The 22,199-nt window shown below is 34.1% G+C and overlaps 1 protein-coding gene across 1 annotated transcript in view; it reads right to left on the bottom strand.

Annotated features, from left to right (window-relative positions):
- CAP (Cbl-associated protein) overlaps positions 1–18,696 on the bottom strand; it is a 76,637-nt gene extending 57,941 nt beyond the window's left edge. The window contains exon 1 of the mRNA XM_085658400.1: positions 17,846–18,696. Within this exon, the coding sequence (XP_085514526.1) occupies positions 17,846–17,941 (96 nt within the window). The 5' untranslated portion in view covers positions 17,942–18,696. The remainder of the gene's footprint in view (positions 1–17,845) is intronic.
- Between the last annotated feature and the right edge of the window lie 3,503 nt (positions 18,697–22,199).

Here is a 22,199-nt window from a genome sequence, read left to right as displayed (position 1 = left end):
TACGAAATATTTTTCTTTGGTTAAACGCAATCCTTCCCTCTCTCGCTCACTCACTCACTCCTTCTCCTGTAATAAAACTCATTGATGTATTCGTTACACGAAACGGGGAGACCTATTAAGGACGAATGAGATCGACGAACTATTGTGTGCTCCATAGCTGCTCGTTAATTACGAACTCGGTCACGGGATTCTAGTGATCGTACCGAACGATCGCTACCGTTTGTAAATCATGCTCGTAGGAAGTGTCAAAGGTGTCGAGTCGAGGTACGATTGAACTAAATCGATAAACTACGACCCTAGCTGGTTTCAAACGATATCGATCGTATCTCTCTCTCTCTCTCTCTCTCTCTCTCTCTCTCTCTCTCTCTCTCGCTCGCTCTATCACGTACGAGTTCTATGAGAAAAAGAGAGAGAGAGAGAGAGAGGAGGGATGAGAGAAAAAGAAGTTCTACCTTTCAAAGAAAAAGAATAAGAGGAAGAGAAGAAGAAAAAGAAGTACGAAGGAAAAACTTTTAAAAAAATTGTCTCGCTAGGAGCAAGCGAATCGCGAGGGAACTGAATTTTTCAATAGGATAAAACACGAAATCGTTGTACCGTTAATTGACGAAGATAATCTTTTCTATTACGTCTCTTTATTCGATTATCGACGACGAGCACGTACGACACGAGAGAAGAATCTCTTTACTTTACACCATTTCGATGGCAACTATCTATCCTCGATTTTTCATACCGCGATTGAATACAATACCATCGATAGGACCGTCAACGCCCACTTCTGTTATCATCGATGAAATAACGACGCGACATTAGCCATATGTCAGGGCCTCCGATAGCTGTGAACATTGACGCCTCGGACATTAATGTCTTTTCCGAACGTTGATCACCGTAATTTCAATAATTACCATCGATTATCCTCGTTGATCATTAATTACACGCGAATGTCTATAATTTTCGTACATAGAAATTGGTTCACAGGTGTGAAATTCATTTCCAAAGAAAATAATATCGTACACTCGTATATTGGTATCGCTAAAAGAAAAAAAAAAAAAAACAAACAAACAAACAAACAAATGTATTTTTTTAATGAAATGTGAATGAATAAATAATACTAGGAGAAATGACAATTAATGATAACAGGATAATCTACTAGGATCTTCTTTGTCTGATGATCGCATATAAGACAGACTTACTACTATTTTATTGTTCCCTTTTCCAAGAACTCTCCCGTTCCTTATATTCTTCGCCATTTCGCGCATAGCATAGAGAAACTAAGAGCCGCTTTAACATTCTACTTATTTGGTCGAAACGCTGCACCACTAGCAGAGTTTATTGGCCGACTTGCACGAGCACCCGGGGAATTCGTATACATATGCGCCATAAACGACAGGAGAGCTACGACGGACGAACAATGGTGGATGCAAACCGTATTTCCACATATTTCGAGATATCGAAACTCTCTCTCTCTCTCTCTCTCTCTATCATTCTCTCTCTTCCTATACATCGAGGAATATTCCAGATTATCTAAGTATAACTCTCGAAACAATTCCAATTTTGATTGGTGGAATTGTTGAAGAAGAAGAAAAGAGAAAAAAAAGGAAAAGGAAAAAAAAAAGAAAAGAAATAAAAAGAAAAAAGATAGCGTTCGGTTTATTTTTTCGACGGTTTACACGCGGCAGGAAAGAAGACAACGACGAAATAGAAGAGAGAAACCTATGAGGTAATTCGTTTAAAAATATATCTCCGTCGTCTTTGGCCAGCGACACCCGTCGGTCGATGCCGTACCACCACCGATCTTCTTACGTTAACTTTCTTCGAACTAATCGACGAAACACAACTGGGTAGATCCATCCTTCCTATATCTTTCGATTCATAAAAATCCGATTGACCTTCGGAAGATGCGCTTAGAGAGAAAGAGAGAGAGAGAGAGAGAGAGAGAGAGAGAGAGAGAGAGAGAGAGAGAAATTGTACGAACATAAAAATAACCTGACTCGTCTCAAATTTCTTTTCGACATATCTAAAAAGAGATAAGGAATGTGTATTTTTCAATCTTTTTTTCCTCTTTGTTTTTCTTCTTTCATTTTTTTTTCACTTTTCTTTTTCTCGTACGTTTGTTTTTAAAGTATTCGTAATAAAGCACGAGAACGTTTCAATGATAATACCATGAAAAAAAAGTTACTTAATTAGTAGTCTAAATAGATAAAAATATTCCAACTCGTCCAATTGAGAATGTGAACAACGTATATAAACTACCCAGCCAAATTGGATGAAGCGCCCGGTATGTTGCACGTTCGTATCCAAACTCGGCCAAGGACGACAAACTATAACGCGCGGTACAAGTATTAGCAAAAATCTTTTCGCTAACAGGAAATTAAACACATCGACGACACATAAACATCGACAACTATTTTTGTTAGCAACTATTAATAACATTCAATGTCTTTTATATATCTACGATCGTACGTATATACATACGTATTCGTCAGTTTCTATAATTCGCTATTATAAACTCTTTACTCTCAAGAAAATAAGATAAAATGTTTTCTTCTAACGTATGATTATTCATTAATTTGTTATGATCTTCTTTATGACAATTCTGGCATCTCTCGAGTTCATCTCGAGAACACTTAAAATCTTAACGGTCAAAGGAAAAAAAAAGGAGAGAAGAAAAAAAAATGAAAAAGGATATAAGAGATAACGGAGCAAACACCTACTACTGGAACACGTACACTAACGCTGACCCTTAACCACTTGAGTCCATTAGACCCACTTTATTCACGCCTGTTATCTGTCCACACTCGAAAGCGGCCACGCACGGATATCGTAAAATTAGATTTTTCGTTCATTGGTACTGATCATCGACAGGAATAATATAGTCGGTTTAACGTTTCAAAAATTATTCCATTTCTAACCGTTTACTAGAACTTTCGAAAATTTCAAAAAATAAAATAATACATATGTCCAATAATCAAAATTCATATAATTAAATTTTTCAATTGATCTTTTACTCTTTTTTATCTTGTATAATATTATAACGGGATATTATTAACTAGAGTAAATAACGATAAACAATTAAATTCACAATAGTAATGAATATCGAAAAAATTATAAAAGGATTAAACTCGCATTGAAGGACGTTATAGAAAAAGGAAAAAAAAAAAAAGAAAAATAGTAGCGTGGGATATGCTAAAATACTCGAGATGAATCGTTAGAAAGTACCGCGAGAATCACTCGCGTCATTATTCATTGCTTGAAATCACTACGTATGCACTCTGAGTGTGCAGCTGAGCAGAGAAAGACTAACACAAAGTAAGATTATATATATATATATATATATATATATATATATATATATGTGTGTGTAGGTAAATAGATAGAAAGAGAAGTACAGCGAGGGAGGGTGGGAAGGGGAATGGAGAAAGTGAGAAAGAGAGAAAGAATGAAAGAAAGAAAGAAAGAGTAGCAATAGCAGTAGTAGCAGCAGCAGTAGCAGCAGCAGCAGCAGAAACAGCAGCAGGAGCAGAACATCCGTTCTTATCTTCTCGAGATCGTTCGTTTTTCGCTTCGACGCTCCTTTCTGGAGGGATCTCTTCTCTGGAGGCTCGAAGAAAAATGCGACACTCACCCCAACTTTTTCGTGATTTCTCCGCTTTCACGCTCCGCTCATTCGCTCAACGACGATGACGACGACTACGACGACGGCGAACTTCCGTAAACGTTTGGCTCGAGCCAAGTCGAGTAACTTATTTACAGCCTGCTATCTCCGCGAATATACTTTCTACGTTCGACGTCACGACGTTCGTCGTGTCGACGTCGAGAGAGCTAGCTCGTCGTCTTCCGTTTCTCCTCCACCTCCTCCACCTTCTCCTCCTTCGTCTCCTCTTCCTTCTTCTTCTTCTTCTTCTTCTTTACCTCCGGCTCCACCTTCTTCTTCTATCTCTTCCTCCTTCTTTTCGTCGTTGCACGTTTCTCCACGCTTCTCGAACGTTTCACCTCCGATGTTTCTCACGCTTCTCGCCTAAGCGAAGAATACTAATGCGAAAAGTTCCGACGAGTTGCAAGGGAAGCTGCGGAGGAATTTTCACGGCGTGTCGATACCACCGAAGCGGTTAGTTCACTGAGAGGCCGGCTTGTCGCGAGCCACCAACGACCAGTGGCCTAGGACAATATTAGAATCGCAATTTCTGTCTACGACTCTCTCTCTCTCTCTCTCTCCCTCTCTCTCTCTCTCTCTCTTTTTCTTTCTATACCCTGCGAAAAGAACGCAAGGCGCGCTGACGTGTGCACCCTCGACAGGAAGAATTTTGTCAAAAGTTTCGTTTTTGAGAGATATTATACGACATTAAAAAAAAAAAAAAAGAAAGAAAAAAGATAGAAAAAATTATTGCAAAATTCACAAATAATTATTTACGAATTTGAAATAAATAAACAAAAATATATCATGTCGTATTATATTATACCAACTTATTATGTAAACATATTTACATACATATACATATATATATATATATATATATATATATATACTAAAAATTTATTATACCAATTATTATATAAAACGTATAAGTGGCTGTTATGTATAGTTAGACGTATTTTATTATCGTGTGCCCATTTTTTCTAATCACGGTCAGTAAATAATAGGTCGCGAAACCGTTAGCGTAAAGCTCGTAACAAACGCGAATTCTTATTCGTATGACAAGCACGCGGCGATGTAACAGGTGTAAAGGAGTACGAATCGAATCTACGGCATATCCGGAGCGCCATATTTGTTCGACATGAATTACGCGATAGGAATAATTGCGATGTGTCCCAGAGATAACGGTATATTTTATTCGAGGCGCGACTACATTTCGTAAGGACGCTACGCGTCGTTCATACTCGACGACTATTTTACGATCGTACAATTACGTTTTATACCGTATTATATTTCAATCATCAGTATTTCTGTCTATATGTCTAAATATTTTTCCTTTATATGTTTATTCGTATCGTAGTAACTAGCTACCATCGATTCGAATCTTTCGCTAAATATCCACAGTGATCTCTTACTATTGCACTCGTTTGATATCACTTATGATCATATTATCGAGTAGATACACGAAGATTGGATTACGATCGCTAAGGTCGATGCGATGATCCAAGAGGGTAATTGGATAGGCTTGTGAAGAAAGCCACGGAACCACGAGTACTATTTCCGTCTATTATCCATCAAAAGTTTCAAAAAAAAAAAAATAAATGAATAAATAAATAAAATAAAATAAAAATAAAATAAAACAACTTTAAAAAAATAAAAAAAATAAAAAAAGAACGAAAAGATAAAAAATTCCTTATTATATAATCAAGAAATATTCCTACATGATAGATAACTGTGAAAGAAAGAAGAGAAAATGAGTCGATGCTCTAAACAAAAAATTCGACAATTATACCGAACGGAAAAAAGTAAAAAAAGATCGAAAAAACAAATAAGAAAGTCGGAGAATCCATGGAATATAAAAGGCATGCATCCGCCGGAAGTCTACATAACTATCGCAATAGAAAAATGAAAAGGGAAAAGAAGAAAAGAAAATAAAAAAAAAAAAAAAAACAAAGAAAAAAGGAAAGAAATTAGAAAAGAAAAAGATTTAATTTCACGTTTATAAGATAGAATCTAACGATCGGAAGTCAATCGGGAGAGAAAGGTAATTGCATCCTTCTTCTCGGTGAGTCGTCGTACGTGTCAACACTCACGCGAGCACATGGAAAACGTAAATGCAAAACGCGAACGTAAATGCGAACGTAAACGCGAATGCAAACGTAAATGCACTAGAACTACGTGAATTCCTAAAGGGAGTTTTCTTAGAAATAGACACGGGTGAGCTACGAAGGAATACGTAATTAGGGAATAGCAGTAAGTTTGCATGATATTCAACTGTGGGTGCGGCTCTAAGCCAAATGGGCGCGGTTGAAGTAAGTCAGACATTGACAGATACACACCAAGTCAACTTTTTAAGAGGCACCCGGTCACAAATGCACGCCACGCGAGAGAAGTATCAAGAGTGCATTTGGGACATCGACTTATCTATGTATTTCCGCGAATCGAATTCGTGGGAACGTTTCGATACTCGAAGAAAAGTTTTACCATACGAGATCTGATACATCAAGCGTTCTTATCTACTTACGTATGTGTACGTGTGCGTTTGTATGTATGTGTGTGTGTGTGTGTGTATATTAGAGAGCTACGAAGCTCGCTCGGCGAGTATAATCAAGAAAAGAATGTGCCTTTTTACGTGTCCCGAAGAGAAAGGAGATAAATAAGATAAAACGAAGAAAATACATCGGTGACATATAATATCAAGGAGACAGACAATTTTCTTAACAAAATACGACGAGCTACGACGTTATCTTTTTAAAGGAAGGAACAATGAAAAAAAAAAAGAAAAAGAAAAGAGAAAAAAAAAAAAGGAAAAAATTTCAAGGTCGCAAGACGTACTTTTCATCTTTCACTTATCGACATCGTTATCTCAACGCTTATATCTATCCACCTATATTATTCTCTTCCCACCACCTTCCTTCTCCTTCCCCTCACTTTCTCTCAATAGATCGTCTACGATAGTAAGCGCGAGTACGCTTAATGATTCGACGCGTTTACCGCAATCACCCTGAAAATCGTGATCCTCGATACGTCTCTCTCTCTCTCTCTCTCTCTCTCTCTCCCTCCCTCCCTCCCTCCCTCTCTTTCTCTCTTTCTCCCTTTTTCTCTCTTTCAAGTATACAACGTTAACACGAAAATACTATAACGTATTTCCTTCTCAAGCTACCATAGTACGTAGTTTATAGCTAGCTGCTTCATGATACCCTTCCGGCAATAAACGTGAGCGATCGTTTACGCGAGCGGATAACGGCTGTTGTCGGAAAATTACGAAGGGTAAAAATCGAAAATAGAAACGCCTGTTCATTCTTATTACCTTTTCATTCTCAAAGCATGTTTACGTCGGATCTGATTCCTTTTGATGTTGAAACGATCGAAGGAACTTTACGTAAGATTAATTAAAATTTCTTAATCTCGAAAGGTCAATATCCAACTTGCAGGTCTCGAAATATATCTGTATATCTTCTTGATATATTATTTATTTAACTAAGAAAATAAAAATATTATTTCTATCTATTTAATTTCTTTCGTAAACTGTCGACGCTCGTTAAATTATTTCTGTTATATTTCCTTACGAATTATTATTTATTTTATACTTTCCTTCGATAACCATATATATATATATATATATATATATATATATATATATATATATATATATAAAGATTATAATGACGTATCATTTTCTATGAAACAAAAAAATAGATACATATTCATAAAAAAAAAAAATTATACAAAATCTACGAGTATTTTTTCTCGCCATAAATCATTAAACATTTTTCACATTACAAACCTTATTTCTGTACGTGCTCGGCAGACAAGCCCAATGGGCATAACTCGTATGAACCATGATGATAGATCCTATCAAACGAACTTTTTTCTTCGTCTATCGTATTCCCAACACTTTTCTCTAATGACGTATTTCACAACTGCATGAAAATTAAAGAAAGAAACAAAAAGTACCACTACATTCGTAATTATCTTTCGAAAAAGTTTTCTCCGATTTTACACGGTTTTGTTTCCTGTTGGAAATGACGCGAGTAACCGAAGAACAAGAATAACAACAACAACAACAACAACAACATCGGTGTTGTCTTCTCTTTACTCGAACGAACGAACGGACGGACGGATGAGCAAACGGAGAAAACAAAGCACGCTTTTACGAACACGAACGTACGAGTTGTACGCTTCGAATCGATCCTATTCGAGAGTTCCTCAACGTAAATTGGATCCCCATCGATCCCCAGCACGCGTTTGAACGTTTCAATTGAAGAAACTTTAGGAAACACACGAGTCTACCTTTCTATTGATGTGCGTAATTGAACAAACTCTCGATCGTTATCGATCTTATCGTTCGATCGATGATTTCTCCGTTTTTTACACACAACACTAAGTGATTTTTCAATGAAAATTTATCGCCAAATGATTGGCTATCACTTTGATCGTTCTTTCGTTTCTTTTAATTTATCAGAATTATAAAAGAAATTGTTTAATAAAAAAATAAACACAATCCGTTGAGTTTCATACTGAATCAAACTTGTTCAAGATGGGTCCGGAACGATCGTACTCGAGTAAGCTATCGCTACGACTGGCCCAAGGAACAGCAGCAACTGCTTGCTCTACACAGGGAAGGCATATGGGACCCTCAGTGCCGTACATATAATCTTCTCTCTTACGATATCATTTTCACACCTATTATTTATATATCTTTTTTCCTTTTTCTTAGATATTTTCCCTCGTCCGTTCTATTTTCCTATTAATACGTATAGATTTCAAACATTTCAATGTACATCAAGGAATAATTTACTTGGGATAACAATTATAAACTCATCGAATAAACTTTCGAAATAATCACGACTTTCTACCCGAGTTTCTCCGACTATTAAAAACAGCCAATGATTATTTCAACTTACTCTACGATTAATCCCGAGAGATCTATACATATTATAAAAATAATGGACAAGGATTATTATAAAAATCGTATATAACGAAATAAGATTTCACTGTGATTTAACGCTTCAATAAAGACTTGAGGATGCATTAATAGAGAATTAATAGAAGATTGGATTGATCTATTCGCCATGAGTAAAGGGGCTCCTTAAAGAAAAGGATACGATCTTGAGGAATAGCTCGTTCTATGACGCTAACATAAGTACAGAGACAAGAAGATATGTATAGCTATGGGCTCTATGTTATGCGGGCGTAAGTGAGCGTGAGTTTGAAAGGGGCTAACTCAGTCGAGGGGAATGCGTAGGGTCGACTGTGAGTCACTGACTTATCGAATGACCAATGAACTAAAGAGTGCCTCTCCCTGAATACCCACAGAATGCAACTAACTGCCGTCGAGACGTAATCGTCGCACGAGCGAATCATGATCAAAACGTTATTAAACGTCCTCTTGATCACTTCAATCAATTCGGTTTGATTAAATCTTATATCATAGAGTTGAGTGATGTAAGTAAATATTGGGTTGTACTACGGAAACTTTGGATTAAACTTACAAATATTTTTCATCTTCGACGAGACGAATAAAATTCAAAATGAATTATTAAACTAAAAAATAAAAAATAAAAAATAAATAAATAAATTTATAAAGAGACTTCTGCATAGGTAAATCGTTTTAATATATGCATAAGGTTAATAAATTTTTTAGTATTTTCGTGTAAATTGAATACAAACTTTCTGTACAGCTTAATATTCACATATTATATATGTATGTATGTATGTATGTATGTATGTATGTATGTATGTATGTATAAATATACATATGCAAATACATAAATATGTATGCATCTTAATGCGAGATTATAAAACAATGAACTAAAAGTTAAGTTCTATATAAATTATTCGATTAAACGATACACTTGGTGATTTCGTTCAAGTCAATTTCATAGATCGTGATTTTTAATCTCAGTGATGCACGTTACGTCACGTTAACTCGTGCAATCGGTATAGCTTAATGGCTTTTAGCGATCAATTAAGGTTAATGCGAACACTATGCAAAGAAAGGCTAATGGAGCGAGCAAGTGAACGGATTTTCTAAATCTTTCCCCCTCTACTTCTCTTTTTTCTTTCTTCCTTTAAAAACAGCGAAGCTTTGATTCGACTTAATCGATCATGTGGTGGTTTTACGTTCGCTATACGATACTTCGTACGATAACTCTACACCTTGGCCTTGTTCGTTTTCTAAACGTTAAAAACAAAACGTCTTATCGGATACTTGAAACGATAACTCAAATATATACGTGTCGCGTTGAGTCACTCGTAATTTATTGCTTAAAAAGATAAAAAAAGGGAGGGAGAGAAAGAAAGAGAGAAAGAGAGAAATAAAACACAAGGATCATTAAAGCGTTCAATGTTCAAAAAAACGGTCGAAAAAAAAACATTTGACCATTTTATCTATAGAAATGTAATACTATAACTTGTCTAATTTTCTTTTCTTCTTCGTAAACCCTATATAACCCAATTTTTTGTTATATCTACAAAAAGAAATATCTATCTATATATATATATATATATACATAATGTAAAAATTATAATATCATTTAGTATAATATAATTATAGTTTAAAAAAACATTACGTAAGATGCAACCTTCTATAATTTAATTTTTTCTCATTTCTATAAAAAAAAAAGATATATATATACATATATATGCATAATGTAAAAATTATAATATCACTTAGTACAGTATAATTATAGTTACAGTATAACAATGAAAAAAAAAGGAACATTACGTAAGACGCAACCTTCTGCAATCTAATTTTTCGTCGTTTCTACAAAAGAAAAAAAAAATTATACAATATAAAAATCATAACATTACTTATGATTAGTATAATATAATATAATTAAAATTAAAGAAAAAGGAAAATATGAAAAACTTTAGATATGAACTAAGAATTAAATTTATATAAATGAAATAAAATAAAACTTGAAAAATATACACATAGATGTATGTATGTGAGTTCAAAAAGTCATATGGGATTACAGAAGATTAATGAGATCACAAAAATAGATATTATCGATTTCTCGTATGGATACGAATCGAATAAAGAACGATGCACAGAATAAACTCTGACAAAAGGCGAATAGCTTTTCTTTCGGCTTTAATAGCCACAATTCGTACTCCGTTGGTGAATCGTAGATGCATTGACGGTTCGTAGTTGGAGCAATTCCAGAGCTTAAAGTCACGCCTACAGTTATGCAGACCGATATTCGACTCACAGCTATGTTGCGCGTGTCTTCCTGCTGCAGGCGCCGACGATCGATTTCTTTCACTTCTTAGAAAAAGAGAAAGAAATACAAGAGAAAAAGAAAAGAAAAGAAGAAAAAGAGAGAGAAAGAGAGAGAGAGAGAGAGAGAGACCATTCCTCCAGCTCTACCTCCACCTCCATCTCCACTTTCAGCTCCACCTCCTCCTCTTTCTCTTTCTCTTTTTTCCCAAGGTCTCGCAAAAGCGGATCCACGGAACACCCGCTTTTTTATCTTTCCCGCGATTTACGTTCGCGATATATCAAACTGTCGTGACCTGCATTAAACGTTCTTTACGTCGTCCAGCAAAACAGCTATCTTTTTCTTCTCAAACTCGCTCTCTTTTCATAAAACTTTATCACCGGTACTGTTGACTTTACAGTTACATTAAAAAAGAGTCATCGATAAAGTGGAATAAAAATGAAAAAAAAGTAGATATTAACCTGCACTTATCACATGTAAAACATAAATATACGAGGTTTTAAAATATTTAAAAAATATTATATTATTATATCTATATGTATACGGAAGTTAACGTAATATCGCGTATGTAATTATCGATATTTCGATATCGATTCAAACGTTCATCCACGTAATACTGTAGTAATATATGCTAGTAGTCTAGCTATACGCATAGAGGATAATTAGAAATTACGATAAATGTTTATTACCAATACGAATTTACGAGAAACGATAGTTCAATGTACTTCGATATACCATACCATGAATAATAATTACTCTCATTACTACATCGTATATATCGTTCGAGATCGAATTCCGCTTTCGTCGAGTGCGATTAACTTACGTGCCGATTCGCACGTTAATTAACTGTATTCGATGAGATCACGAAGGTGGTATCCAGCGATACGCCAGATTCTTTAGACTGTTCAACGCGGAATCTCTTTAAAATTGTATTTAGAACGATACGGAATATTTTATGCCGCGTACTTCAAATTCTTTATACGACGCGTATGAACTCACTTTTTAAAAAACCAGTTAACTCGAATCCGTTAACTTACAACACAACAAGAGTTCTTACATTCTTCTTCTAAGTATTTATTTGTAAATCACTAGATAAAGTTTTTCGTTCGTGCGTTTAACATTAAAAAAAGATATTATAAGTACGATACTTTTGTACTATAGAGTCAAAGGTCACGTTAATAATCATCGAAGCGAATGTAAAGTCGATCGTTCGATTACGAATAGATATTTATATTTTCTCCTTTATCAATTGTCATAATCCGTTTCGTTGTTTAACGCTTGACATGAGCGCATTACGAGATGAATTTCTAAAAAAAGAAGAAGAAGAAGAAAAAAAATAGAAAAGGAAACAAAACAATAAAAGAAGATAATCAACAAAATACGTAGATATACAATTCTTATGAATAATTCATTTTATCGTTGACGATATCACAAAAGATAGTCGGTTTTGCGCACAATACGAAAATTATTCTCATTTGCAAGGGAGATCAGAATGACCACAATCACTAAAAGCACACGGATTATACTGATTTATAAATTTTCATCAAAAAATACGTATTACTGGTGTCACCGATTCCCATATGGTTTACCTTTTCTAGCTATCACGTAACTGTGCACTAATTACGAAGGCACTAGAGGCGGTCTTAGATTACAGGCTTGTACCGAGTTACGTCACGAGATGCGTATGCATGTTTCTCTGTTACGGCCTACGTGTGACCTTGAAACGTGATGTCAATGTCGAGGCGCCCCGACTTCCTCCGTGTGCAACGAGCCATTTCCCGCTCCCAGCTGACTGCGAATTCTTTTACCTTTATATCGCGATGATAATTAAATGACTATACAACGATTATTTGAAATATTAAAAAAGAAAAAGTTGCATTCGTGTTAAAATAGTATATTTATACGTCGATTTAATGTACATATAATTTTTATTATTTATGCTAATGCACATGAAAAGATTCTATGAGGAAATACTTGACACAAATGAGCGAATTAATCTCCTTACGTAAGGTTATCCGGTGACGTGTATACGATACATGTGTAAGTGAGTATGCGTGTCTGTAAATATATGTATGTATATAACTATATATACACACATAGTATGAATCAATAGCCGCATATTAGTCCGAATTAACGAGCGTTTTCTGGGCCATTCGATACTTGGATACATCGCTTTCCCAATTATGCCAAGTTCATAGTTTACGACGAGATTAGTAATGAATAGCTTTCCCGACAATTATGAAAACGAAATGAAACAGTGCCAAGCTAGTCGGCACACCTTTAATGTGCACACTGATATCGTCTATCCTAAAAAAAGACTTTACAAAAGTCGAGAAAAATACCTATGCGATCATCGCTATATAAATGATGACTGTCTCCAACGAGTCAACAAGTTAACGATAAAGTTATAAAAATCGACGGAGAGTCTCATTTGCAAATGATGTGATTTTATTAATTTGAATTCTAGTCCAATAAATAGCTTGTAAAAAAAAAAAGAAAAAAAAAAAAGAAAGAACGATATCGAGCCATCGTTTACGTAGGATGAAATTTCTCAAGAGAGAAAAAAAAAAGAATTACAATCTTCTACCACGACAAAAAAAAAAGAATTTTTCGAAACGATTTACCACGATCCTTCGCGAGTAAATAAAAGAAAACTCTCTCTTTCTATATATATATATATATATATATATATATATATATATATATATATATATACATATATATAGAAATATATATATAGAAATATTTGAACCCGAACGAATCACGGAGGAGAAATATCCGTTTATGTATACCGTCTGCGAAACTACATGCGGAACCGCAGAAACGCGTTCCAATTTCAACGGTCCATAGCGAACCGGCTGATATTGCACTACCGGGCAAGTGAGGAAGCAAGAGGGGAAAAGGAGGGTTGGTTTAGGTTTGCGTATTTGCTTTTCAAGCCCCACACTTGAACGATCTACCCTACCTTCGTGTTCGAGTCTCTTCGTTCTCTTGAACATAATCCCTCTTTAACGAAAGATACATTGACGCGACATATTTGTTTAGACGAACGCTTACCAATGCAAGCGCAAATGAAATTGGGAAATTTCGAAAGCAACTCGAAAAAATAGACTTTTATATTTCATCTTCTATCATATTAAATCTATTTATATTCCTTTTATTAATAAAACAAACGATACCCTTTAGTGCGATAACGCGAGGAACAATAATCGAGAACGAAGATTCTACGAATATAAAAAAGAAAAGTTCTAATCGCTCAGAAAAAAGAGGGGAAGGGGGGAAGATAGAAAGAGCAAAGTTATTCCTCTCTCTCTCTCTCTCTCTCTCTCTCTCTCTCTCCCTCTCTCTCTCTCTCTCTCTCTCTCTCTCTCTCTCTCTCTCTCTCTCTCTCTCTCTCTCTCTCTCTCTCTCTCTCTCTCTCTCTCTCTCTCTCTCTCTCTCTCTCTCTCTCTCTCTCTCTCTCTCTCTCTCTCTCTCTCTCTCTCTCTCTCTCTCTCTCTCTTTCTCTATGCAGTCTACGAAAAGATACAATGCCTGTATTCATTGTGATAAATCAAGTACGTGAAAGACCTTCATTGTGACAGTCTCCCTTCTCCTTGATCCACGAAGATTGACGAACCGAACATAGAATGAGATTTCAAGCGAGTAAAATGTACGAGATCTGGATCTTTTAATTCAAAGAAAAAATAAAAAAACACGGAGAGAGGAGAAAGGAAAAAAATAAAAAGTAACGCGCCTCGCGAAGATACAATAATAGTTGTCTCTCTCTCTCTCTCTCTCTCTCTCTCTCTGTTTATCTCTCTCTCTCTCTCTCTCTCCCTCTCTCTCTCTCTTTCTCTTTCTTTCTTTCTCTCATTCTCTTATTACTGAAGTCTACTATCTGAACTTTATCCTGAAAGTACACCTTCCTCTTGTCATTTACCATGCTGTGACTTCCTTTCGAGGGCATGAATTTCCTTTGGAGTTATCCCGGAACACGTTTCACGCCACCATAACGCTTCCTTCTTCCTCCTATTTTTTTTTCCCTTCCTACTTCTTATTTTCTTCTCATCTTTTCTTCTCTCTTCTCTCCCGTTTATTCGTCAGTTCACTTCTCTCGAGCAATCTTTTATCCTCACAAAGACGTTCCCGCCGGCGAGATTAAAAACTTTAATTCGGCGATGATCGTTCCTCTCTTTCTTGACTATTTATATTCCAAACCCGCTAGATTTCTACCAAGGCTACGTCCTTGATAGAAATACAATAATAAAGGAAAAAAAAAAAAAAAAGAATGAAAAAGAGAGAAACAGGTGCCACGCAGAACACGTGAAATTAAGATTAATTGGCCATGAGTCATCACCTAGGAAACTTTTTATTTATTTTTTTATTATTATCTTTTTTTCTTTTCTTTTTCAATCGACTTCCAAAATCTCTTTCTATTTTATTATCGAAATGAAATGATCATCGATCAAACGTGGATATGTTCGTATTTAAATACATACGTACGTGCTGATGTTGAAATAATTTTTACCTTTGTTGAAATAAATACGAATAAATCAAAGTATACGCGTAATACCTTCCTAAGTCCGCTTTGTTAAAGTCGATCGCAAGCTCAAGGATGAGAACCAGGTCTCTAAACCACGGTACACTATGCGGTTTAGTCGACGAGACAGGTGGATGCAATTAAACCGGATCGTCCGAGCTCTCTTGCAATTGCGTATTCACTCACGATAGTGAACTAGCCTTCTTGTTTAAAATGAAGAACGATCAACAAGAGATGAACGTGGTTCAATTAATAAACAGAACGACGAATGTTGCGGCCTTGATTATAAGATCGTATATAAGTATCTCGTAGAATGTAGCAACGAATATTTTCATTGACTCGAATGATCGAAAGTAACGGAATTTATTTCATAATATATAATATATGCGATTTCGACATTAAAAAAAAAAAAAAAAAAAAAAGAGAGAGAGAGAAAGTGAGATAATATAATTGGTTATTTTTTTTTTTTTCTATACCATGAATATAAATAATACTCATTAAAATATTTAAATAAGGTCAGTGTTGTAATACGTCGTAGCTACGTACGTATTAGTAATTTTATTACTATTATTTACGTATAAGTAAATCCTTTCGATTAAAATAATGATTCGAGTTGTCGCAAGTATCGTACTTATTACATTACAATGTTTCGAATAAAAGAAAACGAAAAATGAAAGCCGATCTGCGATACGATATAATCTTGCGGTGTCGCGCCAGATTAAATCGTGTCTAAGTTATTTATGTCCCACTAAGAAATGATCCTATTTTAAACTAAGGTTCAATATATAAACGCATTTATTTACTCTATATTTTTATGGCACTACTAATAAGTATTGATTAATCTTCGTTAAATACTATTAAATCAATTTCATATATTAATATCATATTATTCAATAATCACGTTTTTGAATATATTGAAGAAATGAACACGGATAAAAACTTGTTCGATAGGTTTCTCTCTTTGGATATTACGATTGTTGTACACCGGTTATACAAAATAACAAGCCAAAGTCTATTTAGAGAGCTTGCATGCTGACCTAGCACTAAAACCACTCGATCTATATTCGCTTTCTACTGGATGAGAGCTCGTCCAACATAAACCTTTATCTTACCGATAGAACCAATCCGTCGATCCATTGAAATGCATTGAAATTCATTACGATCGTATATACAAATATCTTAAATATTTCAAAGATCGTGAAAAAAATCAAGAAGAAAAGAAAGTAATTAGAAATGTTCAAAAAAAAAAAGAAAAAAAAAAAAGAGAAAAGAAGAAAAATAAAACAAAGATGAAAGTAAATTTATATTGTAATAAAATAAATAAATAAATATTATCATTAAAAATTGTACATTCATTTTATAATTACATATTATTGAAATGAACATCAATGTTAATACGATCAACGATGATTGCATTAATGATCGAAAAAGTATATTCATAAATCGATATTCAATGAACGTAGATTATCGTATCTATGCGACCAAGCTCCTATCTATCAGATTTTATTAACCCGAACAAATCGGCTCGGTATCAACTTGTTCGAAGGTGGTCGTCAATGAACACGATAATCTCTACGTGCAGTTATATCTACAGGTATATATATATATATATATATATATATATATATATATATATATATATATATATATACGTATAACCGATACAAGCAACTGGTCGGCTTTAATAGCTTTCTTAGGTAACACGTATTTTTGCATATCTTTTAACTTGAGCGGCGATGTACAAAGGTTAAATTAAAATGCGTTACGTTCGAGTTGTTACAAGAACTACCTTTCCTATAACAACTAAACTACATATATATCAACTATTCGATAAAAGAAAATTTTTGTATCTGCATGGTCCAGTTTATATATTAAAGGAAAGGAAAAAAAGAAAAAGAGAGAGAAATAGATAGATAAATATATATAGAGAGAGAGAGAGAGAGAGGGGGAAGAGGGGAGAGAGAGTAAAAGAAAAGAAAACCAATCTCTGATTTAACTGAATATACCTCGTAAGATAAAGACGATTACGTAATCTTAAATAAATTGCCACTGGATATATTTTTTCAGGCGCAACTTTTCTGGAGTAACCTAAACACACGAAGTTCATAATGTAAATCTCAACGGAGCTGAATTTGTATGCTATCACCTATAATGCAATCTATGTTGTAGCGGCACGAAATATTTTCTACTCGAAAGATATTTTTTTCGACGATGGAAAAGAGCAACGACAAGAATCGCGATGAATAATTCAAATTCCCGTTGGGTGAAAAACGGGAAAGGGGAGAAGAGGGAGAGGGGGGTTGGCGGATGCGATAACGGGGCGACGCCGAGCGATGATCGGCCGTACTAAAGTAAACACAATAGGATTACAAATGTGAAAGAATAAAGAAATAAAAAGGTTCGTTTGAAAATGTATGATCGAAAATCATATTGAGGGAATAAAAAGAAAGTTCGGTTTGTACTTACTCTAGATATTCGTAAGGGTTGGTGCAGGTCACGTCCTCCGTGCATTCGGAAGCCCCAAGGGGAGCCGCCAAGAAGGGTGACTTCTCTGGCGCTCATCCTCCTCCTTCTCCTCCTCCTTCTCCACCACCTTCTCCTCCCCTACCGCCACTTCCACCTCCTCCACCTCCTCCCCTCGCTTCTCTTCTCCTAGCGCCAGTACGACACGCGCTGCTCGCCCGCGGCGTACTTCGCGCCGTTAGACGTACCTCTCCTTTCACGTGTATCGCGACGATAACAGCGATGATGCCGATGATACGTCTGTCGATGAGAATGGCAGTAACGTAGAGAAGAAAATATTCAGTATAGATGATTCTTGGTAACACCTCGTCGTCGTTCCAACTTGTACTCTTCTATCGTGACGCCTTCGCTCCTCCAAGAGTTCGTAGTTCATGATATTCGCCACGCAATTCGCTAGTATCGCCCCGGACAATTCTCTCTCTCTCTCTCTCTCTCTCTCTCTCTCTCTCTCTCTCTCTCTTTCTCTCTCTCTCTCTCTCTCTCTCTCTCTCTCTTTCACGGATACACCGAGCTCGTTAAGCTTTACGCGCTTTTTATGTCTCATATGTTACGAGTCATATTGATGCTTAACGAATACTCTTTTCGGCGACCTTTCATAGATGATAACCCACGGACAACGGTTTAATCCTTAACAAATGCTCGAAAGGGAGAAAGAGAAATAGAGAAAGAAAGGGAAAAATTCAAAGATGTCAATAACGCGAACGAATGTTAATAGATGGGATGATTTTTCGTAACACCTTACACATATTCTTATCGTCCGAATCTCGGCGTGGCTCGCGCTAGACTGACGTCGAATTTCGTATGCCTCCCCCGCCAAACCTCCCAACCCCCTCTTCCCCACTACCTAACCCGGCTCGGTAAGTCTCGCCAGCCGTCAATCGCGAGCCGCGCTCGCGCCATCCGCCGGAGACGCGTGCCTCTCCTCCCCTCTCCTTCATTTTACCATCCACTCCATCGAGTTCGCTCGACCCTCGCGGAACTCAACGGAACTCGTTCATGCATCCCCCTTTTTCTTTTTCTTCTTCTTCTTCATTCCATTATAATGCCACGACCAAAGCTTTCCGACAGTCTACCGCCTCCTCTTATCCGGATTTCGAGTAGTCCATCTTGTTAAGAGAATTGAAGAGAAGATTTCATTTCTTTAAGGCATTCAGATTTATTCGTTAAATTGTATGTTACATCGATAATAATTAATATTAGAAATAATAAGAGAAATCTTCCTAAAACGCCATATTATAATATATATGTATTTTTTTTTTATATAGAGAATGTGCAACATACAAAGAACATAGATTTACATTTATCCTTAATACGTTAAATAGAGTAATTGAACTAAAAAAATACCATGGTGTAAATCGAAACGATTGGATCTGTCTGATTATATTTACAAAACTTCGTTACATTTGTTGTCTTCCTTATTCTTTCTTATTTAGATTTAAATATTTTGTGTCTTCTTTGCTCTTTCATTTCAACGTATTTGTGAGATAATGTATTCTTCGTGGACAGAACACGGTATTACTGACACAACTCGACGCTGACGTATTAAGCGCTTACGATGCTCGATTGATTTTCTATAAGCTTTTTAAGTACTATACTTTTTAATATACATGCGTGATATTTTTAATTATATAATGGCATAATCATAAAAACATTTGATGATATTTAAATCGATAGGAAGGACGAAAACTCTTCACGAAAATTTAATTTCTATCATGATATAATAATAAATAATTCGTTTGTTTTTTTATTCCTATCTAAGACATAACTTCCCAATTCTTTACTTTACTATTCAATTTTACAATTTAAATTTATCGGAAGTTTCCCACCTCCATTAATACTATTTTATAATCGAAATAAATTTCATATATTCATATTCATCGATCGATGATATCCTCGTTTAACTGATTAATATTAAAGTTTCATGTAATAAACTAACACGTGTAAAACATGATATAATTTAATAATAATCAATTTTCTGAAGTATTCTGTATTGAATATGAAATAAATAGATGTGAGACAAAATGTAATATATTATATATATATATAATATATTCATATCATGGATATATATATATATATATATATATATATATATATATATACTTTCTTTATATCCAAGCGTCAATTTTTCAATAGCGTATATATGCGCTCTTCATACCTGAGCGTGCATTCTTCGAGGGTATATAAATACATTGTTTGAAGCGAAAACTTTAACATATTGTTTCTTTTTTTATCAACAATTTACGTTAAATTAATAATTATTATAAATTACTTCAAGTTTCATCTTACATTTTGTTCCATTTTTTACATTATTGTATTTTAAAACGTAACAAGAAAACGTAACAAGAGAACGTAACTAATTTTAGATTAAATTTTAAATATTAAGAAAAAATTTATTGATACATGTTTATATTATATTATATAAAAATAATTTAACATTGTTTTCATTCTCTCGTAATTTCTTTTTGCAATAAAAATTTTTTGAAATTATGACTATATCAAAAACACTTCGCGCCTGAAAAGAATGCAACCAATTTTGCCTTGCTAAATTACCGATCGATCATAAAAGCAACGAAATTACCGATCGAACATAAAAGCAGTGGAATTACCGATCAAACATAGGAGCAACGAAAGTTTTCGAAGCGAACGAATTATCGTTTAAGTAACCACAAACAAATTATCGACGTTGACAAATTTATATTAATTAAAGCTGTTCATCTAATATTGCTTGAGATATGAAAATTGCTTATTTTTAGGTATGATTTTTTAAAAGAAAATAATATTTTTCAAAAATCTGGAAATATATATATATATATGTTTCAATAAAAAATATTATATATATATACATATATATATATAATTTCAAAACATATATCGAATAATGAGTACATTAAGTAATAAAATAATCTATCTATACTTATTGAGACATGAGAAATGAGCAATATGGATATATAGAAAAAATCATAGAATGTAGTAACTTTTGATTGAATTTAAATGCAGCCATTAGCTCGACAGTACTTGCGTTATTTACATTTATCATATATCGGAAGTAATATCGATTTCCAGGTCTCACCACATGGAGGTTGCTGCATACGGAGACCCACGGGCTAAGACTCTACTATTAATATAAATTACTCTAAAACCAATTATATAGAATCATTATTACATATTCAATAAAAATTATTATAATTTGGAAAAGGATAACAAAATCAATCGCGAAACGAATCAAAAATTTTTTTCTAATCAATCGAGATTAGATGAAAATTTATGAATCCGTTTGATATCGACCTACCTACCCGAAAAAAGGGAAGAGAGCACTTCAATCATTCTTTATGAAACTCTATTCCCAAATAGGGTTAATGTGGATGCTGAAACAAAACTATTATACTAAAATCAAAAGTGGAACATAATGATTAATATACACGTGACCTATAATATATGTAAATCATATAAAGATTATATATATATATATATATATAAAATAATATTTAATAATATATATATATATATTATTAAATATTATTTTATAATAAAACTAAAGAATATTATAAATATATCACCTAGTTATCGAAAATGCAATAAAAATAATTTAATCTTTTAGCGATTAAATTAAATAAGATTAAAGATTGGCTTTTTTGTCTTTTTTTTTTTTGCATTACATATATTATCTTATTATCTAATACTTCATTATATATATATATATATATATATATATATATATATATAATTTTTCCAAAAGCTGGTACATCTGTGCATATCCATGAACATAAAACATTTAAATCATTTTATATAATTAAACATGAAGCAATCAAAATAATATACAAAATTCCGTGCAATAAATCGATCGTCACCTGTGAACATAAAACATCTAAACCATTTTATAATTAAACATGAAGCAGTCAAAATAATAAGCAAAAATTTTGTGTAATAAATCACCAGTCACCTGTGAACATAAAATATTTAAACCAATTTATAATCATACATGAAGCAATCAAAATAATATATCAATTTCACATATAAAAAAAATCAACCATCATCTGAAAAACATAAAACATCTGAAACACTTTTTAATTATAATATTATTATTATTATTATTATATAAATATAATAAATCCGTAACTCTGTGAACATAAGAAATTCATATCGTTATTATTTGCTGAAAATAAAATATATATATATAAAATAATAAATTTAACGTACACATTTAAACATACGAATACAACGACAGCCAACGAAGAGTGAAATTAAATCTTGCCTTGTTAGATGATATTTTCTGAAACAAAAATCAATTTTTTAT

Source organism: Vespa mandarinia, chromosome 7 (assembly GCF_050613455.1).
Source record: "Vespa mandarinia isolate Hongniang chromosome 7, ASM5061345v1, whole genome shotgun sequence".
Classification (NCBI taxonomy): domain Eukaryota; kingdom Metazoa; phylum Arthropoda; class Insecta; order Hymenoptera; family Vespidae; genus Vespa; species Vespa mandarinia.
Note: the sequence above shows the minus strand (reverse complement) of the source record. Positions and strands in the feature narration are given on the sequence as shown.